The 24,133-nt window shown below is 39.8% G+C and overlaps 1 protein-coding gene and 1 long non-coding RNA gene across 3 annotated transcripts; one reads left to right on the forward strand and one right to left on the reverse strand.

The window, feature by feature from the left end:
- Positions 1 to 1,277: 1,277 nt before the first annotated feature.
- On the reverse strand, positions 1,278 to 19,195 carry CCNC (cyclin C). 2 transcript variants are annotated; one of them, XM_023922195.2, is made up of 12 exons: positions 19,095 to 19,195; positions 17,719 to 17,825; positions 14,159 to 14,243; positions 13,844 to 13,913; positions 12,351 to 12,402; positions 9,683 to 9,738; positions 8,382 to 8,417; positions 6,867 to 6,958; positions 6,073 to 6,140; positions 5,713 to 5,792; positions 3,708 to 3,826; positions 1,278 to 3,047 (listed from the first exon to the last, which is right to left on the reverse strand). In XM_023922195.2, the coding sequence occupies exons 1-12, from the start codon at positions 19,193 to 19,195 to the stop codon at positions 2,993 to 2,995; spliced, it is 921 nt and encodes a 306-aa protein (XP_023777963.2). In that variant the 3' UTR covers positions 1,278 to 2,992. The 2 variants fall into 2 exon arrangements, with proteins under 2 accessions (XP_023777963.2, XP_086732752.1); XM_086876626.1 differs by lacking the exon at positions 19,095 to 19,195 and adding an exon at positions 18,756 to 18,936.
- LOC111926062 (uncharacterized) lies at positions 18,939 to 23,071 on the forward strand. Its single transcript, XR_002862640.2, has 3 exons — positions 18,939 to 22,243; positions 22,693 to 22,797; positions 22,927 to 23,071. It is a non-coding gene; the product is annotated as an uncharacterized LOC111926062 (long non-coding RNA).
- Positions 23,072 to 24,133: the final 1,062 nt, after the last annotated feature.

The following is a 24,133-nucleotide window of genomic DNA, read 5'->3' on the forward strand; positions in this document are numbered from 1 at the left end:
GTCATAAGCAGCCAATGCTTCCTTTTGTAGCTACATTAACATTTGTTTGGAACACCTCAAACTACATAACCATAGAAAAGAATCAAGTTATTCTGTGTTACACAAAGATCTTTCTAGCCCATTATTTTCTGTTTGGCAGCAACTGGTAATAAACATCTGAGGAAGAACATTAACAGGGTTAGTATGTAGGGATACAATCTCATTTACAACTCCAAGTGCTTCAGGCTTTGCATGTCTTAGTATCTTTGGGTATTTGTAAATTTTCAACAGAAACTCACACCAGACACAGCAGTAGTGAGAAATCTTTCCCAAATTGCCATGTATTCCTTTCAGCAGCTGCTGTGGCTTCTTCTGTCAGAAGTGAGTAGTTGTCACCTATCAGTCTTCACACCACCCATGATTTTTCTAGACCCCTGCTGTCTTTTCTGAATTGAGGAGTGGTGGGTTGGTTTTTTTATAACTGAAAAATTATTGTATACCTCTTTTTTATTTTTCTTTTTTATTAATCATGGTTGGTTTTTTGTAAAATGTTTCTCAAACTATTTGTAGCTTGTCAACTTAGATAATCCTTTCCAATTTGCTTTCCAAATTATGGGGTTTGAGATAAATAACTTTTCTGATCCAGTTTGTTTCCTATGGGATTTTTCCTTAAGTCTTTTTCGACTTCTTGAACTATAGACAGCTTGTGTTTGCTTTGACACTTCAGAGTCACCTGTTGCCATATGATCTGTGAAGACTTTCAGCTATCTCTGAGACAGCACATTTTTATGCACCTCTCCTTTGAAGTGAAGCACTTCTTCACTTCTCACTTTAAAGAAAGGCGATTTTTTTTTCCTGTCTGCTTAGCAGCAAGACTGTTGAATTCACATTGTGTTCCATTTCTTATTGTTCAAAATTACATCGTTTTAAAACTGTCTTCACTGAATCCAGCACTTTTGACTGCACTTTATTGCCTTTCACTGTTTTTACTGGAATCAAAGTTGGTAAAATTAGCCTCATCTTCCCAGCAGAGAAATGCCTTTAGAAGCTTCTAGGTACCATCAAGAAGTGCCTGACATTTTAGCTCTGAGGTTTAGGTCCCATTGTGCTTTACATGTGAAGCAAAGTCAGCAAAGACTCTTCAGCAGCAAGAAAAAATGTAATCACTCTAGCCAGAATTCTTTATTAATTCCCCAATTACAAAACATGAACTTTCTTGGCAGATTATGTGGTGTATGTGAGAAGACTGAGGCTTACCTAAAGAACAGTTCCTGTTTAAGAACTCCACACAACAGAGGTCAAGTCGCTTTGATTTATTTCTATTCCCCAAGTCCACATTACAAATAGCACATTTTAGACTTCAAGAAATGAAAGCAAAATAGCCAAATTCCACTTAATCAGTCAAGTGTCTATAAAAGGTATGGATCAAATGGCAACCAAGTAGCAAAGACCAAAATGTATAACTTTTTGTGTTTGGGGCTGGTTCACATAATGGTTTATGGAAATAATCTGAACAGAAATAAATGCTAGCAGCCTAATGGGCTACATACAAAAACACTTCAGTTATAATTCACTGAATTACCAGCCAATTACAAAGACAGGTATTTGCAAAAAACAGGTGGGTTTTTTTAAGGGGCCAGTTTTTTGAACCAAGACACTTCACAGAGCACATGTTTTCAACTATCTCCTTCCAATATTTCAGGGCAGTGAAATGTTTTGTTTCAGGAAAACAGAAACAAAAAATAAAAAAAAAACCAAAAAAAAACCCCAAAAAGATGAGAGAGAACAATGTTACTGAACTTTATCATTTAACTTTTATACTTGGGCAAGTTGGCATTCAAAATAAAGTTGTAGAGAACTTAATTAGAAACAAAGTTATCTAAAAAAATCAACAAATCAATTAAGGCCAATTCCTGTCTTCAGTGGGATATCTGCCTGAGTAAGGAATGCAGGATATGGCCTTCTGTTTGAAGAAATCTCATTTTCTCCAGCACAAAGTTAACCAAGGAATCCCAATTTCAGTTATTCTAGAGTTGCTTCTAACATCCCAATTAAAATTAGCCAGTATGAAGCTCACCAAACACTTGATCCTCTTAAATAAACTCTCTAAAGAACCACACAAATTCACACTAACAGTGAAGGCAGACTAGCAGTGTATATCTTTTCTACAAAAAAATCCACCATAAAAAATAGCAATAATACCCAGATCTGTACTTGATTGTGAAATATTCTGATTGTACCATACAGTACATTTATTTGAAAAAAAAAAAAAAAATCCTAGTATGTTGGGTTGTCTTAATTTATAACACTTGAAATGTTTCAGAAAACTGCAGAATCACTATACATATTGCACTTCTCTGATAAGCTGGGCTACTATGTATCATGGCAAAAACAACCAAGTAGATCTACTGAGGAATACAGCTTTTTTAAACCCAAAAATAGAATCTGACTTCATTTCCTGCAGCTTTCATTAAAACTGTAACAATATTCTTTACAGGCTCTTCTAGGCATTTGTTTCAGAAGGACTCTGTGTTACTTGTTGCAGAATCTGTATTTATTTTTTTTTTTAAATCAACAAAACTGAAGGTAATGGATAAATTCAACATAGAGTGCACTATCTTCCTTCAGTCACAAACAAAATGAAGACAACACAAGTCATTAATACAGTTACACTTAGGCCTCGGGTTACTGTTACTCTAAAAATAGTTCACTTCAACACAAATAAAACCAATAATGAACTATTTGTTTTGAGTGAAAAATGTTACTCTTTTGCAGCTTGGTTTAAAGTTTGATTCCTTACACTGAAAAATCTTAGCACATTTGCTCCAGCGTCAGAGAAAATGATGTAGTTTTAGAGAAAAAGCTTTCAAAATGCTTGACACAAACAAGCTATTTATTCTTCGAGTTTTTTGTCAAAGATGGTACTAAAACCTTCTGTCCATTTCATGAACACAGGAAATATCCCAGGATGTCTTGAGTCAAAGTGGTCCATAAAGAAATTCTTTGGAATGCCTTAAGATTGGCTATAACTAGAGTTCTGGCTACCATTTGGACCCTGTTCTCCTTCACTGTTGAAGAAAACAAAAACATGTCTCTTCAATAAGAAGCATCACATTACATTTTTATCCTTTTTTTTTAAATTAAAAAATAAAGTATTCTGAAAGCAGTAAAACCTTTTGAAATAAAATCCATCAACATATACATAAATAGGTCAAAATATTCTGCTCAGTTTCATTAAAAAATGCAAAGGTTATTCTCAGTATGCATAAATAATTTCACCATGTTTATGTGAATAATAATTTCAATATATTCCCATGAAGCTGCCTGCTGAATCTACTTCAGAAGTCAACATTGCAAAGTTCACATTACATAAGCATGTGCACAGGAATTTGTGTGTGCAGATTCCCCCAACAGTGATATTTAATCACAGTAATTAAATACGACATCAAGCAGGCTCAGTTCTATTGAATCTGGCCCAGCCATGGAGCCTCACACTGGGGTTCCTTACATTTGCTGAGCTGTATTGATCACATTCTAATCACATTAAAACTCTCTGTAAGATAATGAATGTTATGCTTCCCACTAGCTCCTGAACAAGCAGGCTGGTTTTGTATCAGAAACATCTGCACTGTAAAAATATACACTATACCTTGAATTAAACATTTACACATTCTTAAGATCCTAGTCTAGTTTTTCCATAGGAAGGGTGTAATATGGAAGTACTGTACCTGTTTGGAGGTGGTTTTGGTTTAGGCATTTTACTAAGAATAGTAGCCATCTCTTTCCTCTCATCGAAGTTCTTCCACTGCTCATACAGCTTCAGAATAACCCTGATTATTTCCAAAATCTGCATTAGAAAGAAAAAAGATCCCAAGGTCAGACATGACAGTGATTTTACCTTTATCATAGCCCATTTAAGTGTGCAATTAACTAAACAAGCCCCAAACTGAAACTAAACATCACAATTTTCATATTATAAACAGAGCTGTCTCACACTTAATCTGTTCACAAAAAAGCATTTAGTCAGTTTTTTTATTTAATTGTGAATCAAAGCCTGAACTGAATACTTTCCTTTTCAATTGTATTTACTGCTTTTCTTCCCCTGCAAACTAAATACCTTTTTATTTATTTATTTATTTGCACCTACTGTCCAGCTCTAAGCTCCTAGGAAAATACAGACCTGGGCAGAATGACTGCAGCTGAACGACCACACATTATCAAAACAGTAATTGATGATTACATTATCAATGTTCTATACATATTAAGGGCACAGTATGGGAAAACAAAAGCCCAAAACCACAAAACATTCATCTGAACTTTTCCTTCCAAGAAACAGAGCCAAGAAGTTTTTAAATACTTCTTATATTCTTATATACATATAATAAGAATTGTTAACACTTCATATTCCGCTTCTGGAAGCGTAAGCATTCCACACCTGGTTGGACACTTTCTATCTACCTTAATTTCCTATTAAAATTCTAGTGCAATATTCTATATAAAAGCTGGAGAATGTTTCATTCATAATATGTTTCATCATTCTCTAATAGACTTCTTTCTGCTTTTTAATACATGAACTTTGATTAAGTGCTAGAGCAATATATTTTGTCCTTGAAACAAACGTTATAGTTGGTGAAGAAATCCACGGTGCCCATGTGAAAAAATCAAGCTTAGGCTTTATCACTGACACGAGAACCAATACATGTAAACATTCAAAGATATTCAGTATCAATCTTATGGTAATTTTATCTATTAAGTACAGGTTAGTTCTCTTTTGCTGCCAGTTTATTATCACCCTGCCATTAATGTACGACAGCATAATTCACAGAGCTCTTGACACAGCATAGCATCCACACTGAGCTTAAATTTCAAGATAAATCCTGGAATACAAACACAATGCTGAAACATCAGTGGGATAAAGGGCAATACCAGGGGCACAAAGAGAAATGGCACAGGTCAGTCATAACAGGCTATTTAATTCTAGACACTCAAAAAAGACTGAAAGAAATACGTGCTAACTGAAACGGTGTGATCAGGAATATGAATACTACTTTGATTTCCTTGCTGGAGCTAAATAAAGGTTAAAGAAGCAAATCTAAAATGTCAAAGAAACTAGCGAGGATGAAAAACATTGTTAGTCTAAGGACAACTGCACGCAAAACCCTAATAAATTAATGAAGGGGATTATTTGCCATGGAATTTGCATTAGCAGGGAACTCAACAGAATGATCTTGGTGTCTCCCTGTTTAGCACTGATTGAAGTCACAGCTCTGGGCAACCTGAAAGTGTCAAAAATGTTCTACACTATGCTATACTCTGCACATGTATAAGGAGAAAATGATAATGGTGTGCTGGCATGATGCTGAAAAGTGAATCAGAAAATCACATGCACTTGAAGTCAAACTGGTGCTGGCAATCTTGTGTGATGGGAAGACACTGGGAATTCTTTTTCTGGAAAACAATGTAAAAGACATTTGGTTTATGTTTCTTTCTGGAAAATGGCAATACCAGGAATGCTGTTCTATTATGCAATGGTTTTGTATTGACTCTTAGGGCAGGGTGATAACCAAATAACCTGACATTGTCTCCCTTCCAAAGAGATCTGCCTAACTTCAAAAGCATTAATCAAGATCATTGAATTTTAAGTTCAAATCAGTATTGTGGATGTGTAAGACAACCATGACTACTATTTCTGGTCAGTCCATAAACAAGTGGTGGGAATAAAAAGCAGAGTACCTTTTCCATATCAACAGATAGCTCAGCAAACCATTGCCTTGCATCCTTCTGCTGGACAACACAGGCCACATGTAGGCAAGCTGCAAAGATCAGGTGACATGGATATTGAACAAAGATACACTCCCAACACAGTTAGAAATACTCAATTTTTTATAAACCCTACACAGTTCAACAGAGAAAACTCAGGATTCATTATCTAACTTTTCTTCAAGGCTTTTTAAGTTACAAGGCTACAGTGTCAGTGCTGTATGAAACACAACCTGAAGCACCTTATGAGAGCACTCATCACAATGCTTGTGATGGGACAGTACACAAAATACATCCAGTTAAACATGACAGGAAACATTACTTGTTACTTACCTAGAGCTATCATGAAAGGAGGGTACAGCAGACAAAGATCAGTTCTATATGTGTCATTCACTATCCTCCTGTGCAAAAAAGAACTTGTAAGTATCTTTCTATTCACCTTTAGACTATATTCTGTCAAAAACTACTGTTGGTTTACAACTATATCGTCAGTTTTCCAGATGGTCTCAACTATGAGGCTCCAGGGCCTCATCAAGGAAAGAGATCTTTTCCCTTGGAAAAATCTCTTAACACCTTTCTTTTTTCCCTTGAAATTACAGCAGAAGTTTATTTGGAAATATTCTTTTAGTACATTAATGTCTTTCTTCAGTGGATGTGTATGTATACTATCAAATAACAAGGGCACAAATAACTAAGGGCTAGCATAAAAGTAATACTTCTACTGTCTTTCCATATTTGAAACAGTTGAAGAATAAGAGTTCTGCCAACACAGTTAAAAACCCTGTATATTGCTTCTACCTCCTATGACATGCTACAACAAAAGGACAATGTTGACACAAAGAAATTTCCTCTACTCATAGTCACCATTCAGTAATGTTAAAACTGTGCTATTAGAGCTAGTCTAAAAAATAAAAATTAGACCACTGCAAAGTAAAATTATTCCAGGGTTAAAGACAGAATAAGCTAAATCAGGGACATACACCTGCACAGGTTAACTAGGGTACCCTTTGTATTCAAATATGGCTAAGCCTGCTTTGTTCAGCAAAAGCTTAACCACCTTTGAAGCATAACTATTAAACACTTGCTTTCTTGATGAAAGGAGGAACTATTTCCATTGTCTTCATTACCATGCGAGAGGTAGCAGCATGTCTTCTTGGCCCATATCTTGCACATATTGGAGCAAAGGTCTATAAGGATGATACACTATCAAACAGCAGTCCTAGGAAAAATGTCATTGGGACAGAAGTTAGATTACAATGCAGATAATGTTGTCACTTCATATTAAAACATTTGGTTTACAAGTCAATTACTGATTATTTTTTCAAGTAGCATTCTAACACCTAGCCCTGCTCTAATGAGGGCAGTGCTCTCTTTAGAATACCATTACACAGCACAGTTGCCAGTCTGTCAATGTCCTTCCCCTAAGAGACACAGAAAGTCACATCTGCAGCACACTGAAACCTCATTTGCTTACAAACCCGTAATTCCCACTTGGAAATACAAAACGCTGCCAGAAAACAGTCTGCTACTAAATACCATACATGGAGAGCATGCCAAAATAATTGATGCTGGTTTGGAAAGAAAGAAAAGAAAAATTCCACTGCTCTCAAATCCCCTCATTTCAGGTCCAGATAAACAAGAAGGAATAATCCTCTTGCTAAAAGCAGCCAACTGTGCGGATACCACAGGGAAAAAGCCTGGGTTTTATGTTACATGTGCTGAACACTTAAGTGAAACATAGTTACTGCACACACTATATATTGCATAGCATACTGGAAAAATAAGTGAATCCCCAAAACATAACTTCTTGTAAATGCAATTGCTTGTACTAAAACTCCTGTATACAAAATTCAAGAGTTACTACCAAGTATAGCAGAGGTATGAAAGACTAAATCTAAACAATAATCTAAAAACTGTATTAAAACAACTTGTAGGTACAAACTAAAACTTTGATGTGATCTCCTCTGTGCTCAGTTCCCAAAACATATTCTCTCATCTGCTGTCTAACTCACTAAGCTGCTCCCTGGTTTCTCTGTCCCTTTCTCTACACTTGAGCAGAACTACCCTAGTACAGCAGTACTAGAGTTCAGTGCTTAACCTGTCCAAGTCCAAGCCATATGCAGAAATTAGGCACCACTTTATCCAAGCCCCTAAGAAGCCTGGGTTGCCTCCTTTCAGCTACCTGAGCAAACACAGCAACGGGATAGCTATTCTTACAAAAATCAGGTATGGCTCCTTTCTTTGAAAGCATCTGGAAGAAAATGTCCTACTGTGCTCCTTTGATCCAACAGCCTAAGAGTTACAGCACCATCTCAGAAAATGGGAGGCCTAAATTCAGTTTCTTTCTCACACCATTCAAACCCACATCTCACTTCCTAGAAGATTACTCTAATTATTAGGTTGTTATAGACTAGTCTGAGTGGGATAGTACCCACACCTTCTGCTAAAGCATATATTTGTAGCCCCAGATTCTTCCAGGCAAGAAGTAGAGGGCATAGAAAGAATACAACTCCCCATGGTAATGACTAGACATTCCAACTAGGGAAAAAAGGACACTGACATCCCAGTCTCTGCATCAGGACTTAGATACAGTTACGTCTCTCATAAAAACAGAAGCAGTTCCACCAAAAAACTCAACCTACCATTAATTCTAAGAGATAGAATTCACATTCTAGTATCTGTAAAGAAGCAAAATCACAGTTAATAAGCAGCACGTTTCAGGCAGCAGAAAGAATTAACTGACACAGTTTAACATCACAAATGCACAGGAATTCTCAACAACTATTTCCAACAGTCCTTAATGCATTTTATCTGAAACACAAAACCAAACAAAAATATTATTATTGGCTATTGCCTTATCACTATCACAACTTAACTCCAGTAATAATAACAATGAATTTAAATATTTTACATCAAGTTTTCTATGAAAGACTACTTCATTGGCAGCACCTGTCTGATTTGTTTCAACATCTTGTAGCAGCAAATTGTTCCCAGTGCATAAAAACTTCACAGCAATAGAGAAGTTCTTTTGTAGAATTAGAGCATCTTCATCAGCCCACTAACTTGTCAAATAGCCTTTCAAAATGTTTTCAGATTTAATTTCACATGAAATATTCTCTCCAATTGCAGCAATTAAATCAGCTTTCACTCTCAATAGAGAGGGTGATGTATTGTATTGGTGACATCAAGGAAAAGACTGGACTAATTTGGCTACATGAAAGCAGTACTCCAAAATGTATTTCCATTTGCCTTTACCTGTAAAACAGCAGTGCAGTTTTATTATAAGGCCTTAAGTATTTTATATTCAGATGTATCATTTGGCTTTCTAGATTGGCTGAAAACCACCAAAAAAGTATTTTTTTACAGACAATCTAAAACTATTGAGATGTTTAGCTTTCAAAATTCTACAGCACAGGTCAAAATTGGTTTTAAGAAAAATTACAAAACTTCTAAGTATTGTGACTGAGAATACCTTGAAAACCACTGGTAATTTTAAATTTTAAGTACTAATTAAAAACTATTTTTCAAGAGACATAAAATTTTACAGGCAAAAATAAAATTGCTTTCTGTAAGCCAACTGCTCATGTGTGCAAAATTGGAAGCACTCCAGGTGCAAAGGCCATTTACTTTCCCTGGAGCAATGTATCTGTAACCAAGAATATTCAAAAAATCCTAAATCTCTTTTCTCATCATACTATAGAAAAACTACCATTTCAATCACCCTATTACATCACTTTTCTGTCAACAATTTAAGGAAAGAAGGTTACATAATATTCTTATTATTTTTAAAAGTAACTTTCCCAATATTCTATGCAAAAATAATCAAGAACAGCCCTGACATATGAGGATGAAAATATTTATTTCTTGGAATTTAAAAGACAGAATCTCCTGCTAATAATTATTAATTTATCTGATCAAGCTGTATTTCAAATAGCATACTTACATGGTTCATCCTATAAGGAAACTCCTTTGGAAAGGCATATGAAAACCTAGTTTTCACTACAGTAAACACAAAAAAAGTGTGTTAAAAATAATGTAAATAATACTTATACTTCATTCCCTTTCTATTCATTCATCTGTACACAGCATTTCAATCTGGCAGCACAACTTTCAGTTTGTGGCTTTCAATACAAAAGGTTTGTATTCTAAAGAGAAGAAATAAATTAAAAGATTTAAGATCCTGAAAAGGAAAGAGAAATACATCTGGAAAGCCAGATTTTCACAGATACTCAGCCAGACACTTTGGACTTTGCTTTTGGTTTTGCTTTTTTTTTTTTGGACACTTTGACTGCTGCTTTGGACACTACTAAGTCTTCTGGTTCACCACCAACTAGCTTAGGGACACCTAACTTCCCACAAGTTACACTCACAGAGCTCTCCAGCTACTGATGTTCTGGATGTCAGTTCCAAATCCAAATGGAATTTTCATGTGGGATTTTTTACATAGGTTTGATCCTTCAACATGCAAGATTTTAAAAGAACTAATGAGGTCTTAGAAAAGCAAGCTCAAGGGCAGGGTAAGGGATTTCTTCCAGGCCATAATGTAATGATGATGTCCAGTTGAGATATTTAATGAATCTTTGTGTATTTTACAAGGAGAATGAGTACAGTCAGTGCACTGGTAGGAAGCATGTTAATATGCAAAACCAGAGTGATTTCATGTCAGAACACTGAACAAAGAAAAAGAAGAACACTTGAAGATGTGGATTTGAGATCTGAACAAGTGAAACATTTAAAAATCTATTTTAAGTCCTTGTCCTCCAAGGAAAACAGGTAACATTTAACATCCTGGAAGTGGACAATATGCCTTATATTTATGAGAGACAGTATATTATTAAACTATATTATCAATATTACTTCCAGAAAATCAGTATGACATTCACTTCAAAGGAAAGACAGCATCAGTCCTCTGGACCTAAGAATTCACCATTCAGACCTATGGTGAACTTTGCTAGAAAATTTGTTGTAGGACACCAAAACTGGGCTACTGTTCAGAAAATTTAATTATTTCAAGAAAGAGAAGAATCAATAAAAGAGTTTCTCAACATGTATGCAAACTGAAGAGGTACATGGTAAAAAAAATACTAATTGGAGAAAAATAGGGAGAAAAATAACTTTTCCCACAACGCAAGCCATAGACACAACCACTACATGGAGCTATCATTTTAGTGAGATGTGTTAACAAAGGAAAAACCTTTTGAAGAGGTTGTTGAAAATCAGGCAAGGATTATCTTCCTTATAAAGGAAGCAAATGTTATTAACTTCAAGCTGTTACCTAGCTAAAAACAAGAAAACCTCTTAAACTAGACATTATTACATTAGTCACCCTTTTTGTTAGGCTGCTTTTGCTTTTACTTGTCTTGCCTCATCTTTTCTTGCCCTTGGTATTGAGGCCTCCCAAATACCACTGTGTGCTACCAAAGCAACTCTAGTAAAGGAAGACCAGATAGAATAAAACAATAAATGCTTGGAGAAAGCCTGTTGCATTTTGCCCCTACTTCCATGAAATGCATAGTACTTATCAGGGCTGACAGGACTTCTAGGTCTGAAGGAAGGGCTGTGGGGAAAATCTTCTATAGGATCCTGAGACTGGGATTTTGAGAAACAGCACAGCTAAGAACTAGATGTCCACGTAAAATCAGCTGCCACATATTCACCAAAATCCATCTAACCTTCTCAGGGATGCATCAAAACTTCCACATAATGATGCTTCTGATGTAAAAATAGCAACTCTCAGTGCTAAATCCAATACTGGTCTTGGTCATGCTGGCACCAAAGATGTGTTTCAGTTCCTGGTGGCAGAACTGTCACACGGCCAGCCCCATGGACTGATACACTCTCTGCATGCAGAGGCTACAGAAGCAGCCAGTCACCTGTCCCCTCAACAGCTACGAGGGATTTTGAAAGCGCTGACCTACATATATTTGGAAGAGCACAGCCAGAAATTGTCCACTGAGAGCAGCTGGACCTTCTGGATCAGATAATAGCATTCAGCTAAGGAAGACATTACTTTGAGTTTGATGGACAAGATATAAGTTACATGAACTGGGAAATACAAGACAAGTGGGAAAGATAGAGAATTAAGTAACTACAGTGTAATTTTATTGAATTCATTGTGAACGACAGGTTATAAAATGTATTTTTAGAAATAAATATCATGTCCAAAGACTAATTTTATGATGGAAGAAAAGGATTTAAAAAACCTGAAGATATACAGCCTACCAACAATTCTTAAAACAGGTACTGCCACAGAGCCATACCTTTTACTAAACAGACAAAGCCATAAATTTCCAATTCTATCTTTGAGTAGTCAGAATTCAATTTACTACTTGAGGTTGTTTATAAATGTCAGTAGCTTTATTTTATGACTTTGCTTTCACTTATGCCTGGCATAAATTCCAACCATAATTAACCAAAACTAATACAAAAAGGACCCTTCTGTCTCTGTATTTGGAAACAGAAGCCATTTATTTATTCTAAATGGTTTTAACTGGCTCTTACAGTCCGCCATGATTTGATAAAAAGCTACCTTCTAAAAAAAAGCAAAGAAACAAAGTGATCTCCCTATAGAGATACCTAACTAGAGTGTAATGAAAATTACTGATACTTACATACAGAAGTAGCAGCAGAAATCAACCTTGTATTTGAAACAACACCAAATTCCTGAAGAAAAAGAATGCCAAATGAGGTGAACCACCTGAAACACCATATACTCACACTGTTATCAAATTAAAATAATGGCTTCTTACTAAACTGGGATTCTTTTTGCAGTATTGTAGTATTTGCTTTTTTCCCCCACCCTTTTTTTTTTTTTCTCTTTAAGGTGAACAGGATTAAACTCTTTACCTAAGAGTTATTTCATTGACTAGTTTCTTGCTTGTTTGTGAGGAACAGTAAAGATTTACGAAAGGTACTAAAGCCACAAAAGCTCAGCTGGCTAACATTCTTTATATAAAACAGACAAGAGGGCTTCAAGAAGGTTATTTTTTTCCTTATCCCATTTGGAGAGAAAACTGTCTCTACAAACCTGCCATTAACTACCTTTTTTAGTTATGTTTTCCTGAAGTCTTAGCTCCTCTGCTGAGACAGCAATCTGAAAATTTTCTATATACAGTGTTCTTTCAGAGAAGTCCATAGCTGAATCAATAGTGCTGCCCTCTAAAGCTGCAAAAGCTTTAGGAAGGCAACACAGACTTGTAATTTAAGGTACATCTATGTATATAAATCTAATCTATGTCTGTACCTGCTTAAAGGCTTATTTAAAGGTTGATAAAAAAAAAAAACACTCTCCCTTTTTTACGTGATGTCTTCTAAACACTGAAAAGTGTCACAGGACTTCTACTGACAACAGTATCACATGTCACCACTAGTTTAGTAGGACTGTTTCTACAGTCCATTAAGTATTTGAGTTCCTTCTGTAAAATTCCTTAGTGCTGACATATAAATTGGCCAATCTGACTTTTTTCCCTTACACAGACACTTCTCAAATAGCTGTAAAACTTGCCGCACTACAGAGGACTAACAGCAGCACCCAGCTGATGCCAACTCTTGGCCACATTCAAAGGGAAGTACCAATAGTGGAGACACAACCCTCTCACCATGATCCCTAGGGGGTCAGTTCCTTATGATAATTTCTCAAGGACAGCACATGATCTACAACATACTTTTAATTCAAGTAATGAAAGTGTGGTAAACTCTGAGGATCCCTTGCTATATGAAAGAGAACAAGATAATTAGGAAAAAATTCCAATTATGTTTTAAAGTTTGAGTAAATATAAATAAGGAGAAACACACCAGAAAGGAGACACTGCTTAAGATATACACAATTTAAGATACAGTGTATGTAAATATGTAAACACTGTGTCACAGTGAAACAGTCATTTAAAATATTCTTTTCAATTTTCAGAGGCACTTCAGGGTAATTCAGACAAATTTTGAAGGCCTTCTCTGTCTCCTTTTCTTAAATGTTATAGAAATCTATGCAAAAAAGAGAAGGTTTTAACCCCCAAAGCATGAAGAAAGACAAAAAATTTATAAGTCCTAAACGTTTTCTTTCTCTCATACATCACATAATGTTACATTAAAAAATTGTAATACTTCATACCTCTACTTTGGATGCCAAAAACACACACGTAGGAGCCATTAATACTGGATCTATACTTTTTAGGGAATATCTGAAATGTTACAACAAAATTATAATATGTTGTTTCATACATGTAGAACGATTAATCTATTAAGAGCACCACACTTCCTTTTGAAAAAGCAAAGCTTAAGTTAACTTTATTAAAGCATAAAAGCTTTACACCATCCAAAAAACAAAAGTGGCACTGTTTTTAATACAGAACTGCATTTTTAAAGGGCTACCAAAATGTGCCTAGCAAATGTTTTATTCTTGTACCATCATAGTAAACAGTCCTACCTGGCATAGAATCTCTTGAAGTAGACTGTAGCAGTGGCAATAACTTGTTGTCTTAATTTAAGGTGTTCACCTAAAGCCTGGATAACTTAAAAAAAAATGAACAAAAGCTTGAGTTGAGTTTTTTTAAACAATTTGACACCAAATAGCAACGGGTCTCAAAACATGGCTAGTGCTGGGGATTCTAAGGAGCAGCACCACAGTCTTCTCCCTCAGTTCAGTTGCTCTAGAGAGACACAACACGGTGCTGTGAACCTACAGACCTGCAGGTGAAGAACCGCTGCCTCCTGAAGCTTGGGGACACCTTCAAAAAGGAAAAGGAACCTTGACTTCACTGTGTACAAAATGAGTATGACCTTTAAGAAGATGACAACACAAATCTCAGAAGGGTGAAGCTCAGGTTTTCTATTTTAGAGCAAAACAAATTCAGACACAGGAAATATAAATCCCCAGCTCTTCAGTGCCACAGAAAATTGATGGGTTTCTCTCAAACAAGTAAAGCTGCCAACACAAACACGGTCATTAAATTTGGCAGAGGCAGCAGGTGTTAAAAAAATGACATATTTAGTCTAGGGAGAGGGGGTGGGAGACCAGAGGATGCAGTCAGCTGCTCCATCATGGTGGTCCTCTGCCAGTTGGCCAAGAAACAACCCTGGTGTCATCTGTGCAGGTAGCTCTTGTTTGGCCTCCCAGGCAAAGGAAAGGTGCCAAGCAAATTAGATGCATCAAGCTGGGATTAAGAGCAGGGGTTGGATGTAAAGAATGGCACAGTGAAAAATAAGGTTGTTACTTGTTATTTTTCCCATACTTCTTCGCCGCCATTATTCTGAGCACGGCTCGGCTGGGCGAAGACTCCCTCTTCTTTTTTTCCTCCCTCATGAGAAATGTCAAAAACAGTACCTTAAAATATACTTAAGTAGATATTTAGAATATGTACAGCAATACCAAGACAGTGACCACTGGTGGGAAAAGCAAACAATTCTGTTGTCAGTCATCACTAAATTCTTAGTCTTTACTTAAACATTCAAGTGGAGAATTTTTTATCCATGCTCTTATCACATATCCCCTGTGAATGGCCAGGGTACACATTTGTCACCCATGGGCAAGGCCCAAAGCAACACTAAATGCCTATCTCTGTCATATCATTCTTTTTCTAGAGAAGAATGCCAAATTGGGACTAGTTTGACAGTGACAGTAGGACAAGCAATACTTCCGAAAAGGGTGTTAAACCCAGTATGCAATGTCTGCACAAATATCAAACATTTTATCAGCATATCTTGGGAGGCTGGAAAGAATTTTTGACTTTAATTTGACCATGGGGCTAAAAAGCTGTCCTACTACTAGGGCATCAAAAAAATTCAAGTATTAGGCTAAACAGAATTCTCCAAATATGTTTCATACTCCCATGGGATTTTCAGGAATGGTTAGGCCATCTGCTGTCAGAGAAAAATCAAGTGTGGTTTAGGAGAAAAAAATGGACAGGAGCCTAGAGAGACTTAATGAAATGGAAGCTTGTATATGCTGGGAAAAAGTCCAACACTTGTAATTATTCTAGTATTTGAAAAGAAACTATAAGATAATTTAATCCTGTACATTTACAAAGTAAGTGGGTTTAGTGGTTTGTTTTTTTTAATAAATGTTGTTTTGAATCTGAGTATTTTGGTAGCCTCTAACACAAACATTACTGCTTCTGCCCATAATGAAAAAAGGAAAACAACTACTACACTTCTCAACCAAAACCAGTTAAGGCTTGGTGATCCAAACAGAGGAACTAACATCAGTTTCTTTTTTCAAACTCCTTTAGAAGATGTTATTTTTCCTTTTCTTCATAGCTGCAGGGAGCTATACAATCAGTTAGTGATCTACTGCACTTGTTTTCCAATGAGGAAGCAGCAGGAAATTGCCCCTCTCCATGCAGATTTTAATTGCTTTAGGGAACAACCATCTCCTGGACTGACACACACTGAATGTGACATGCTGTGGCCGAGCCTCATCTGCTCTCAGGTAGTGCAGATGGGAGACAAGGGGGGACCCAAAGCACGGCCTCTGTTCAGAGGCAGGCGATGATACAACCATCGAGGCGAGCTCTGCCGGCACACAGAGTACCCCTAACTGTCCTGCCCTCTTTGCTAGAGAGGGGGAGAAGGCCCAGCACCACTCTCTCCTGCAGAGTAGGCTGTGTTCATACAGGCACAGGGGAGATGCTGGCAGAGCTGTTCTCCAGCTGCCCCCAGTCACTCACCTACCTTTAGGGCAGGCATGAAGTGCCAAGGCAAAGGACCCTGGGACAAACCAAAACTAACCAACTTGTTTACTTTGTAAAGCTTTGTTTACTCAAGAAAAACAATTAAGTGAAACACTCAAAAAGCATATTTCACAGTTCAAATTAATACTAGTAAAAATTAGCATAGAAATACAGTTTTAAATATATCCATAACCCTCCTTTTGTCTCGTTTTTGTGCTATGAAGTTATGACACTTGGTTTTAACCTCAAGAAATTTCAGGACTGGATCAAATGGGTAAATCATTGCTAGCTTCATTTCCTAATGCCCTATAAGCAATAACACAGAGGTATCCATAGTGATCATGTTTATAGCATATGCAATTGTTACAAAAATAACTAAGCTAAGAGAGAAGCTGGGATAAATATCTTTCACAGATATCATTCCAGCACTGACATAAGATCTTCCAGTGGCTTTGGGAAAGTCACTTCACTTCTCTGTCTCAAGTCTGGCCAGACAGCTGCAAAAAATAGCCATTCTGTACTTTAAAGGACTGCTGCAAAAAACAGATAAAGAGCTGCTTACAAACAAGTTATTAGCTAGCAATATCCTTTGCATAAGGTGATTTTTTTAAATACTGAACAATTGCACAGAGAAAATTTTACGTGCCTTTGTGCCAGGTATGGCCATTCATACGGATAGCTAAATGCTTTGAAAGATCAAGTAAATCTTAGACAATTTTGCATACAAGTCCCAAACTCTCTGTGAGAACAGGCTGCCTGCCAACAGCTCTCAGAAACTTACAGACAATTTGAGAGCCACCTGGTACTGGGAAATCAGTCAGAAGACAAAACACAGGCTGTGTTGCAGGTTTCAGAGAATGTAAATACACAAATAACAAGTTTCCAAACTCTGCTGTTTAACAGGAAGGCACAGATCACCTAAAATACTTACCCCACCCTAAGAACTCACCAGAAGCCCAGGCTGAGTACTAATGCTTGACACTGAGCCTTTAATACACTAGCTTAGCAATTTCTGCTTGCTTCTCCTCCTTTTATGTTTTGATAAGAACCTCTTGAAAACAAGAAAATTTTCTGGTTTGTCCCATCACAGGTTAAAAGGTTATATATGCAGCTAATTAGCCTTCAAGGTCTCCTAGAATTATGTTAGTACTACTAACAAATAATGACGTTATTTATATTCCACACCTTTCTTAAAATAAGCTGAAAAAGTATATGTAATACCACAATGAAAACATTACACTCCTTAAGCAATTCAAACCTCCATTTAGACATGGCACACATTGCACAGATTTTATGGCAGAAATAAAAGAAGTTTTACCATTAGTAAAAAATATCTGTAGCTTCCAATATTCTTCTTCAGTCAGAAATTTCAAGTCTTTCTGGCGTTCTTTCAATAGATCTTGCTTATCCAAAATCCATTGTAAGCTAAAGGAATGGAAAATAATTTCAGCAATTCTTTATCAACATTATACTGAGCGTCTCCCATACAAACAGACTAGGAATTAAGGCTCGGGGATAAAGGGCTTGTGGCCTATTAAAAAACCCACAATCTTCTCAAGCAACTGTTCTTCGGGGTTTTTGAAAGTTAGACAACTGAAGAAAACCCAACAAAAAACCAAAACCCAAACAACAAAACATGAACTACCGGGGCTGAGATTAGCCTCCACCAGTAGCAAACTGAGCTGGCTGTACAGATCTTAGACCCTGACAGTCACTAACAAGGTTTATGTTGCAGCCATTTCATTACGGGCACCATTCAAACCTTGACGCGCTCAGCATGAAGCATTTCAGGGCAGAATCGCAGAATCCATTAGGTTGGAAAAGACCTCTGAGATCATCGAGTCCAGCCCAGGACCGAACACCACCCAGTCAACTAGACAATGGCACAGAGTGCCACGTCCAATCTTTCCATAAACACCTCTCGGGACGGTGGCTTCACCGCCTCTCTGGGCAGTCCGTTCCAGTTTCAAACACACTTCCTAATGTCCAACCTAAGCTGAGCTCCGGCTGCCCCGCCGCTGGGCACAAGCGTGTCAGGGACCCAGGCTCCCGCACTCCGCCGCTGGAGCCCGGGGTGGGGCGGGCACCGACACCGGGACGCGACCCCTGTCCCGGAGCGCCCAAACGCTTCACAAGCGACGGCTGAGCGGGGCAGGCTCGGGCTGCTACCGCAGCCCAGCCGGGCCCCCGCCAGGGCCCCGCGGTGAGCAGGCCCCGCCACTCGCCCGCCGCTCCCCCGGCCGCCCCGGGCCTCCCTTCAGCTCCGTGCCCGCCGCCCGGCCCGGCAATGAATGAACAGAGCGCGGCGGCGGCTCGCAGCACCCCTGCCCCACGCCCCGCGGCCGCGGCACCCACTAGTGAGAGCTCTGCCAGAAGTTCCCGGCCATGGGAAGCAGCGGAGCGGGGAGGAGGCGCCCGGGCCCGCGATGCCCCGGCCCCGCCGCCACAGCGCCGCCGCCCCCGCGCCGGCAGCAGGAAGGAGGAGGCGGCCGCCGCCGCCGCCGGCCGGCAACACGCGGCGCTGGGAACCGTTCCCCCGCGCGCGGGTTCCGCCCGCCCCGCCGGCCCCCGCAGCCCCGCCGGCTGGCCCAGGGACGCGGACCGGGATGAGCCGGGAAGCACCTTCCAAACCACCCAGTCCAGCCCCTGCCATGTGCAGGGACACCTTCCACTAGGCCGGGTTGCTTAGCGCACCGTCCAACACGGCCTTGAACGCTGCCTGGGATGGGGCAGCCACAGCTGCTCTGGGCAACATGTTCCAGGGCCTCACCACCTTCAGGTGGGAAGGATTTCATCCCTATATCCAGCCCAAACCTGCCCTCTGTCAGTGTAAAACAGCTGCTTCTCCTAGTAAGGTCCCTGTTGTAAGCAGCCAGGAAGATCCAGAGCTTGCTTGTGCTGTCTCCGCCTCACCTAAATTTCACTTTAACTTAGCTGTTCCTAAGTTTTTACAGCTCGGCTTGCTCCCTGCTGGAATTTCCCTCATCGGGGAAAGCCTCTAGAGATATTCACTTAATAATTATAAATTTAAACTATAAACAGGAAGTACATGGGCCTTCTTTCTTTCCATGCTCTTTCCTGTGGTGCCTCTCATTTTTAGCGGGATCTGAGATGTTATCAACACATGTATTGAGATGTATCAATATCATGCACTTGAAAACTTGGGAACAGGTAAGTCAAAGGGAAGTTTAGGTCCTATTTCATTTAAAGGGAAATTTAGGTCCTATTTCAGAACTATGAAGCAGAGAGGGAAGACGCACAGGGTAAGATGATGTCATGGTTTAGAAATTATATTCTCAAATGTCGTGTTCACACTGAAACTACTCCAGATCCCACATGACTCGAACACTTCCCTGTCCCCTTGTCCCTCCCCTGTGGGTGGCTGGAGAGCAGAACTGGAGGCACAAAAGGTAAAGATCATGGACTGAGAGAAGAACAATTTACTGGAAACAGCAGTGAGACAAGAAATGAACAGTAACTCCAACAATACTAATGACAGAGGGTACAAGAAAACAGAGGTTGTCGCTCACCCTGTGGAAATCCCCATCAATGCCCAACTGCTCCCTTTGCAGTGCTGTCCCAACCTGCAAGCAAGCCTTTCTCATGCCCTGTCCCTGGAAAGTGACAGGAGGTGGCATAGAATACCCTCTAGATCCTGGCCCTGGCTCCTCCTGGCTACAGCAGAAATTAACCCTGTCCTGGCTGGAACTGGGACAGATGGAAACAGTGGTGTTTCTAAACGTCTTTGCTCACAGAATGAGACACCATTCTGACATGCCAGAGAGACTCTAGGTTTGAGACAGTTTATACATAGGAATGTGGAGGAGGGAGGTAGAGAAAAAAAATTTTATACCCTTTATCTTTCCCTTCTCAGTGCAAGGAGACATGATGGAAACCACAGGTTGGGTTTGCTGTGAGTCTGTGGGGGCTCTCTGACCTGAGACCTGACACCTTTCCCCAAAAAATACCCAGACTTTGCAGGGTATGGGAAAAGGTACTTACTCTGCTCTGCCAATGTCTCAAAGAGGTGAACCAAATTCCCAGCAAATGCCCCAGATCACAGCCACCCACGACCACATCACACACAGCATAGCACAGCACCAAGGAATCAGCAGAGAGTGAGACAGAGGCTGCTGTATAACAGAGAAGCATGTCATCACCTCCCTGAACATACTAGAGTGACCAAAATAGCAGCAAACCTCATGTTTCTGGTTATCACATCAAGTGAGCATCTCCCTTTTTTTCACCATCTTTCTCTACCTGACCCCGGCCTTTTTCTTGCTCTGATTTAGTACCTGTGTTTTCTCACTCTCATGGGGGTGATTTGGGCTTCTGCACAGTCAACAGCTGGATGAATATGATCCAGCTGTGTGCCCTGATAGCCAAGAAGGCTGATGGCATCCTGGCCTGTATCAGAAATAGTGTGGCCAGCAGGACCAGGGAGAGTGATGATCCCCTTGTACTCAGCACTGGAAAGGGTGCACCTCAAGTGCTGTGTCAAGCTCTGGGACGCTGAGGTGCTGCAACTTATCCAAAGAGCAACAGAGCTGATGAGGGGTCTAGAGCACAAATCTTATGAGGAGCAGCTGAGCGAGCTGGAGATGTTCAGCCAGGACAAAAGGAGGCTCAGGGAAGACTTTATCACTCTACAGCTTCCCTGAAAGGAAGTTGTAGCAAGGTGGTGTCAGTTTCTTCTCCCAACAAACAAAAGATGGAACAAGAGAAAAAGGCCTTAAATTGGAGCAGTGAAGTTTTAGATAAACTGTCTTTACCAAAAGGCTTGTCAAGTGTTGGAAGAGGCTTCCCAGGGAAGTTAGTGGACTTACTATCCCTACAGGTACTTAAAAGATATGGGGATGTAGCACTTGGTGACATGGTTTAGTGGTGGACTTGGCACTGCTGGGTTAACTTGATGATCTCAAAGATCTTTTCCAGCTTCAGCAATTCTATGGTTTTACACTGCAGTATGGCAGGAAATAATTAGTAGGGCCTTGGCAGGATATTTACTATAGCTATTTTAAACACCATTGCTGCACTGCACACTGGGCATGGGAAACAGCTCTGCTTGCCCTGTATCAGGCACCACGGGGGCTGTCTAATACTGCTGGAATGGGAGCACTTGGCACCACAGATTCTTGCCAGCTCCACTCCCAAGCTTTTTCCCAGCAGGACAGACCTCATATTGCGTGACCCCATTTCACAACACTGCAGCAGACCACACCAGTACCAGAGCTGTGGAGGAGGAAACTCCCTGCTCCACCAACCCAAAACCAGAAACAAAGACTCCTTGGGGTACACATTGCCCTGCTCAGCCACCTTCCTGGTACCCTACAAGGGGACGCCCTGTTGGAGATCCTCCCTTCAGAATGGCACCGAGGGGGCTTCCAGTGCTTTGAGAGGGGGTCATTCTCAGCCCTGCAGCATCCCTTGAGCAAGAAGGCAAAGGTTCCTTGCTGGGGATGCCCGTTGCCGGGCCAGGAGGCCTGCAGCTGGTATAGACCCACAGTGCAGGGGATCTGGTTGCCATGTGTGGATGCCACTATGGCTCCATCTCTCTGGAGGCCCAGCTGGGAGATGCTTTCTTGGGCAGGGCCATGGCAGGGGGCAGACAGGGCAGAGCTTTTTCCCCTTGACATTGCTTATTTTCCAGGAGCTATATGGAGGATAGCTTTATTTACCATGTCCTCTGTGTGTGTGTGTCAAAACAAGCAAAAGAAGATTTCATGAAACAGATGTTCAGTGCTGCTGTGTGTTCTGATGTCTCCTGCTCAGCCTCAGACCTGGCTGCTGCTCTGAGGGACATCCAGATATAGGATGAAAAAATCGCAGCCAAGAACCTGCAGGTAAAATTATACTTTGTCATATTTGTGAGATGAAATTATCTGTCAGCTCTGCTGATCTCTTCCCCCTCTACCCCCCTAATAAAAACCATCACAAACATATTGAATATACTCAGTAGCCCATTGCTAGATATAAATATACACAGGATAGTAGGATAGATTTTTTTCCCCACAAAAAAACAAACCTTCTTCCAATCCACATCTTATAAGTAGCATGATAAATAGAATGATACATGGTCAGTTTTTTGTTCATGGGTCCTCCTCCACAACTGGAAATACAGTATTTTCTTTATCTCTTTCCCTTGGATGAACACAAAAACAGTCTTTGCTGATACTCTCAGGTTTTTTCACATGTTTGCATATTCATCTAATAATGGAAAATAGTACATATCTTTTCACAGATCTGACAATAAGCATTCTTGTTTTCCCTCTGCTGTTTAATATCCCCTCAGGAAATGAATGAGTGGTACAAAACCAGATTTACTGACTTTAATAAAGCTTCCACAAAACATGCTGAGAATGTGAGCCATTTCAGGGAAGGAATAGGGAAAAGAAGTGTAAGTGGAATTGAAAACCCCTTCCAGCTTATGTTATGTCACTTCTAATGGAAGCCTTTGTTATGATTTCACTAAGTTAGGTAATGTGACAGTTGTCTGATATTTTTCCCAATAATGGTGGTCTTTTAGGCTGTATTTTGCAACAAGCGAGGTGGATTGGAGGAGTAGTGACCCTGGATGTGACCCCATGTGTCAAATCAGCAGGAAGTAGCCACAAATAATATTTATACATCTGAAATAAAAATTCTGCTGCTCAGTAATGCATGTATCTGAACATAAGGACTCTGTTGTTTTGAATGACAATGTCAGGGGCAAAGAATTTATATTGGAGAATTTTTTATTTGAAGCACCATCACACACACTTCCCCTTCCACACAAAAAGAAGATTCCTGCAACCACTTAATATTTTACGTAGAAGACATTTAGAATAATTTCATTATATGAGGGAAGGACCTTAGAATAATGAGGGTATCGTTTACAACATGAGGATAAATAATGAGGGAGAGAGGTGTTATTAAAACCATCAGCTCTTTTGTGAGAATCCCTTGTTGAGGATAAATGGTTCAGCCACCTCCTACTGACCTTTGCTTAAAATAATTTTAAAACTCAGCATTCCCACATAGTAGCCTGTTATTTCAAAGGGTTTTCCTTTCTGGATCACAGACACTCTGGCATTTAACCCCACCTCCTCTCAGTAAAATATGCAGCAGGAGCATATGCAGGATGGAGTTTCATATCCAATGTTATGTTGGTTTGATTTTTTTCCTCTTCTGGTCAGCTCCTCCTGTAACCTCCACTCCAATGGCTCATGTTTTCCATGCAGGGAAGTAGCCTTTAGGTCTGGATCCTGAGCAGCTCACCCTGCCTAGGCTGAGACAGTTATTCAGGCTGTCCTTCAAACCCTGGGAGCTACACAGATCAACCTGCAGGCCAGACACTCATTCACATGGGGCATGTGCCCCATCAGGGAGCGCTTTGCCCTCAGGAAAGACCAAGCTTCCAGGGTCACTCCATTGGAGACCTCTGCTGGGGCATGAACAGTGGACTGAAGGTCTCTTAGGTAGCCTGTACCTCACAGGGAGAGTTTGCCTCTCTCTCACCTCTTTGCAAATATTCAGTTAAACAAGCATTAAGCAGTGATGGACAATGAGAGGCTTCCTGAGAAGTCAGGAGGCTGACCACAGCTGCTGCCCAACAAGGACAGGAGACCTCTTTATCCTACCCACATCCCTGGGTGCCTTTCTGCACCCTAAGCAACTTTTCATAGAATCATAGAATCATTAAGACCTCCGAGATCATTGAGTCTAACCTTTGAGCAAACACCACCATGTCAACA

The sequence above is a fragment of the Cyanistes caeruleus genome, chromosome 2 (genome assembly GCF_971803275.1).
Source record: "Cyanistes caeruleus chromosome 2, bCyaCae1.hap1.1, whole genome shotgun sequence".
Lineage (NCBI taxonomy): Eukaryota > Metazoa > Chordata > Aves > Passeriformes > Paridae > Cyanistes > Cyanistes caeruleus.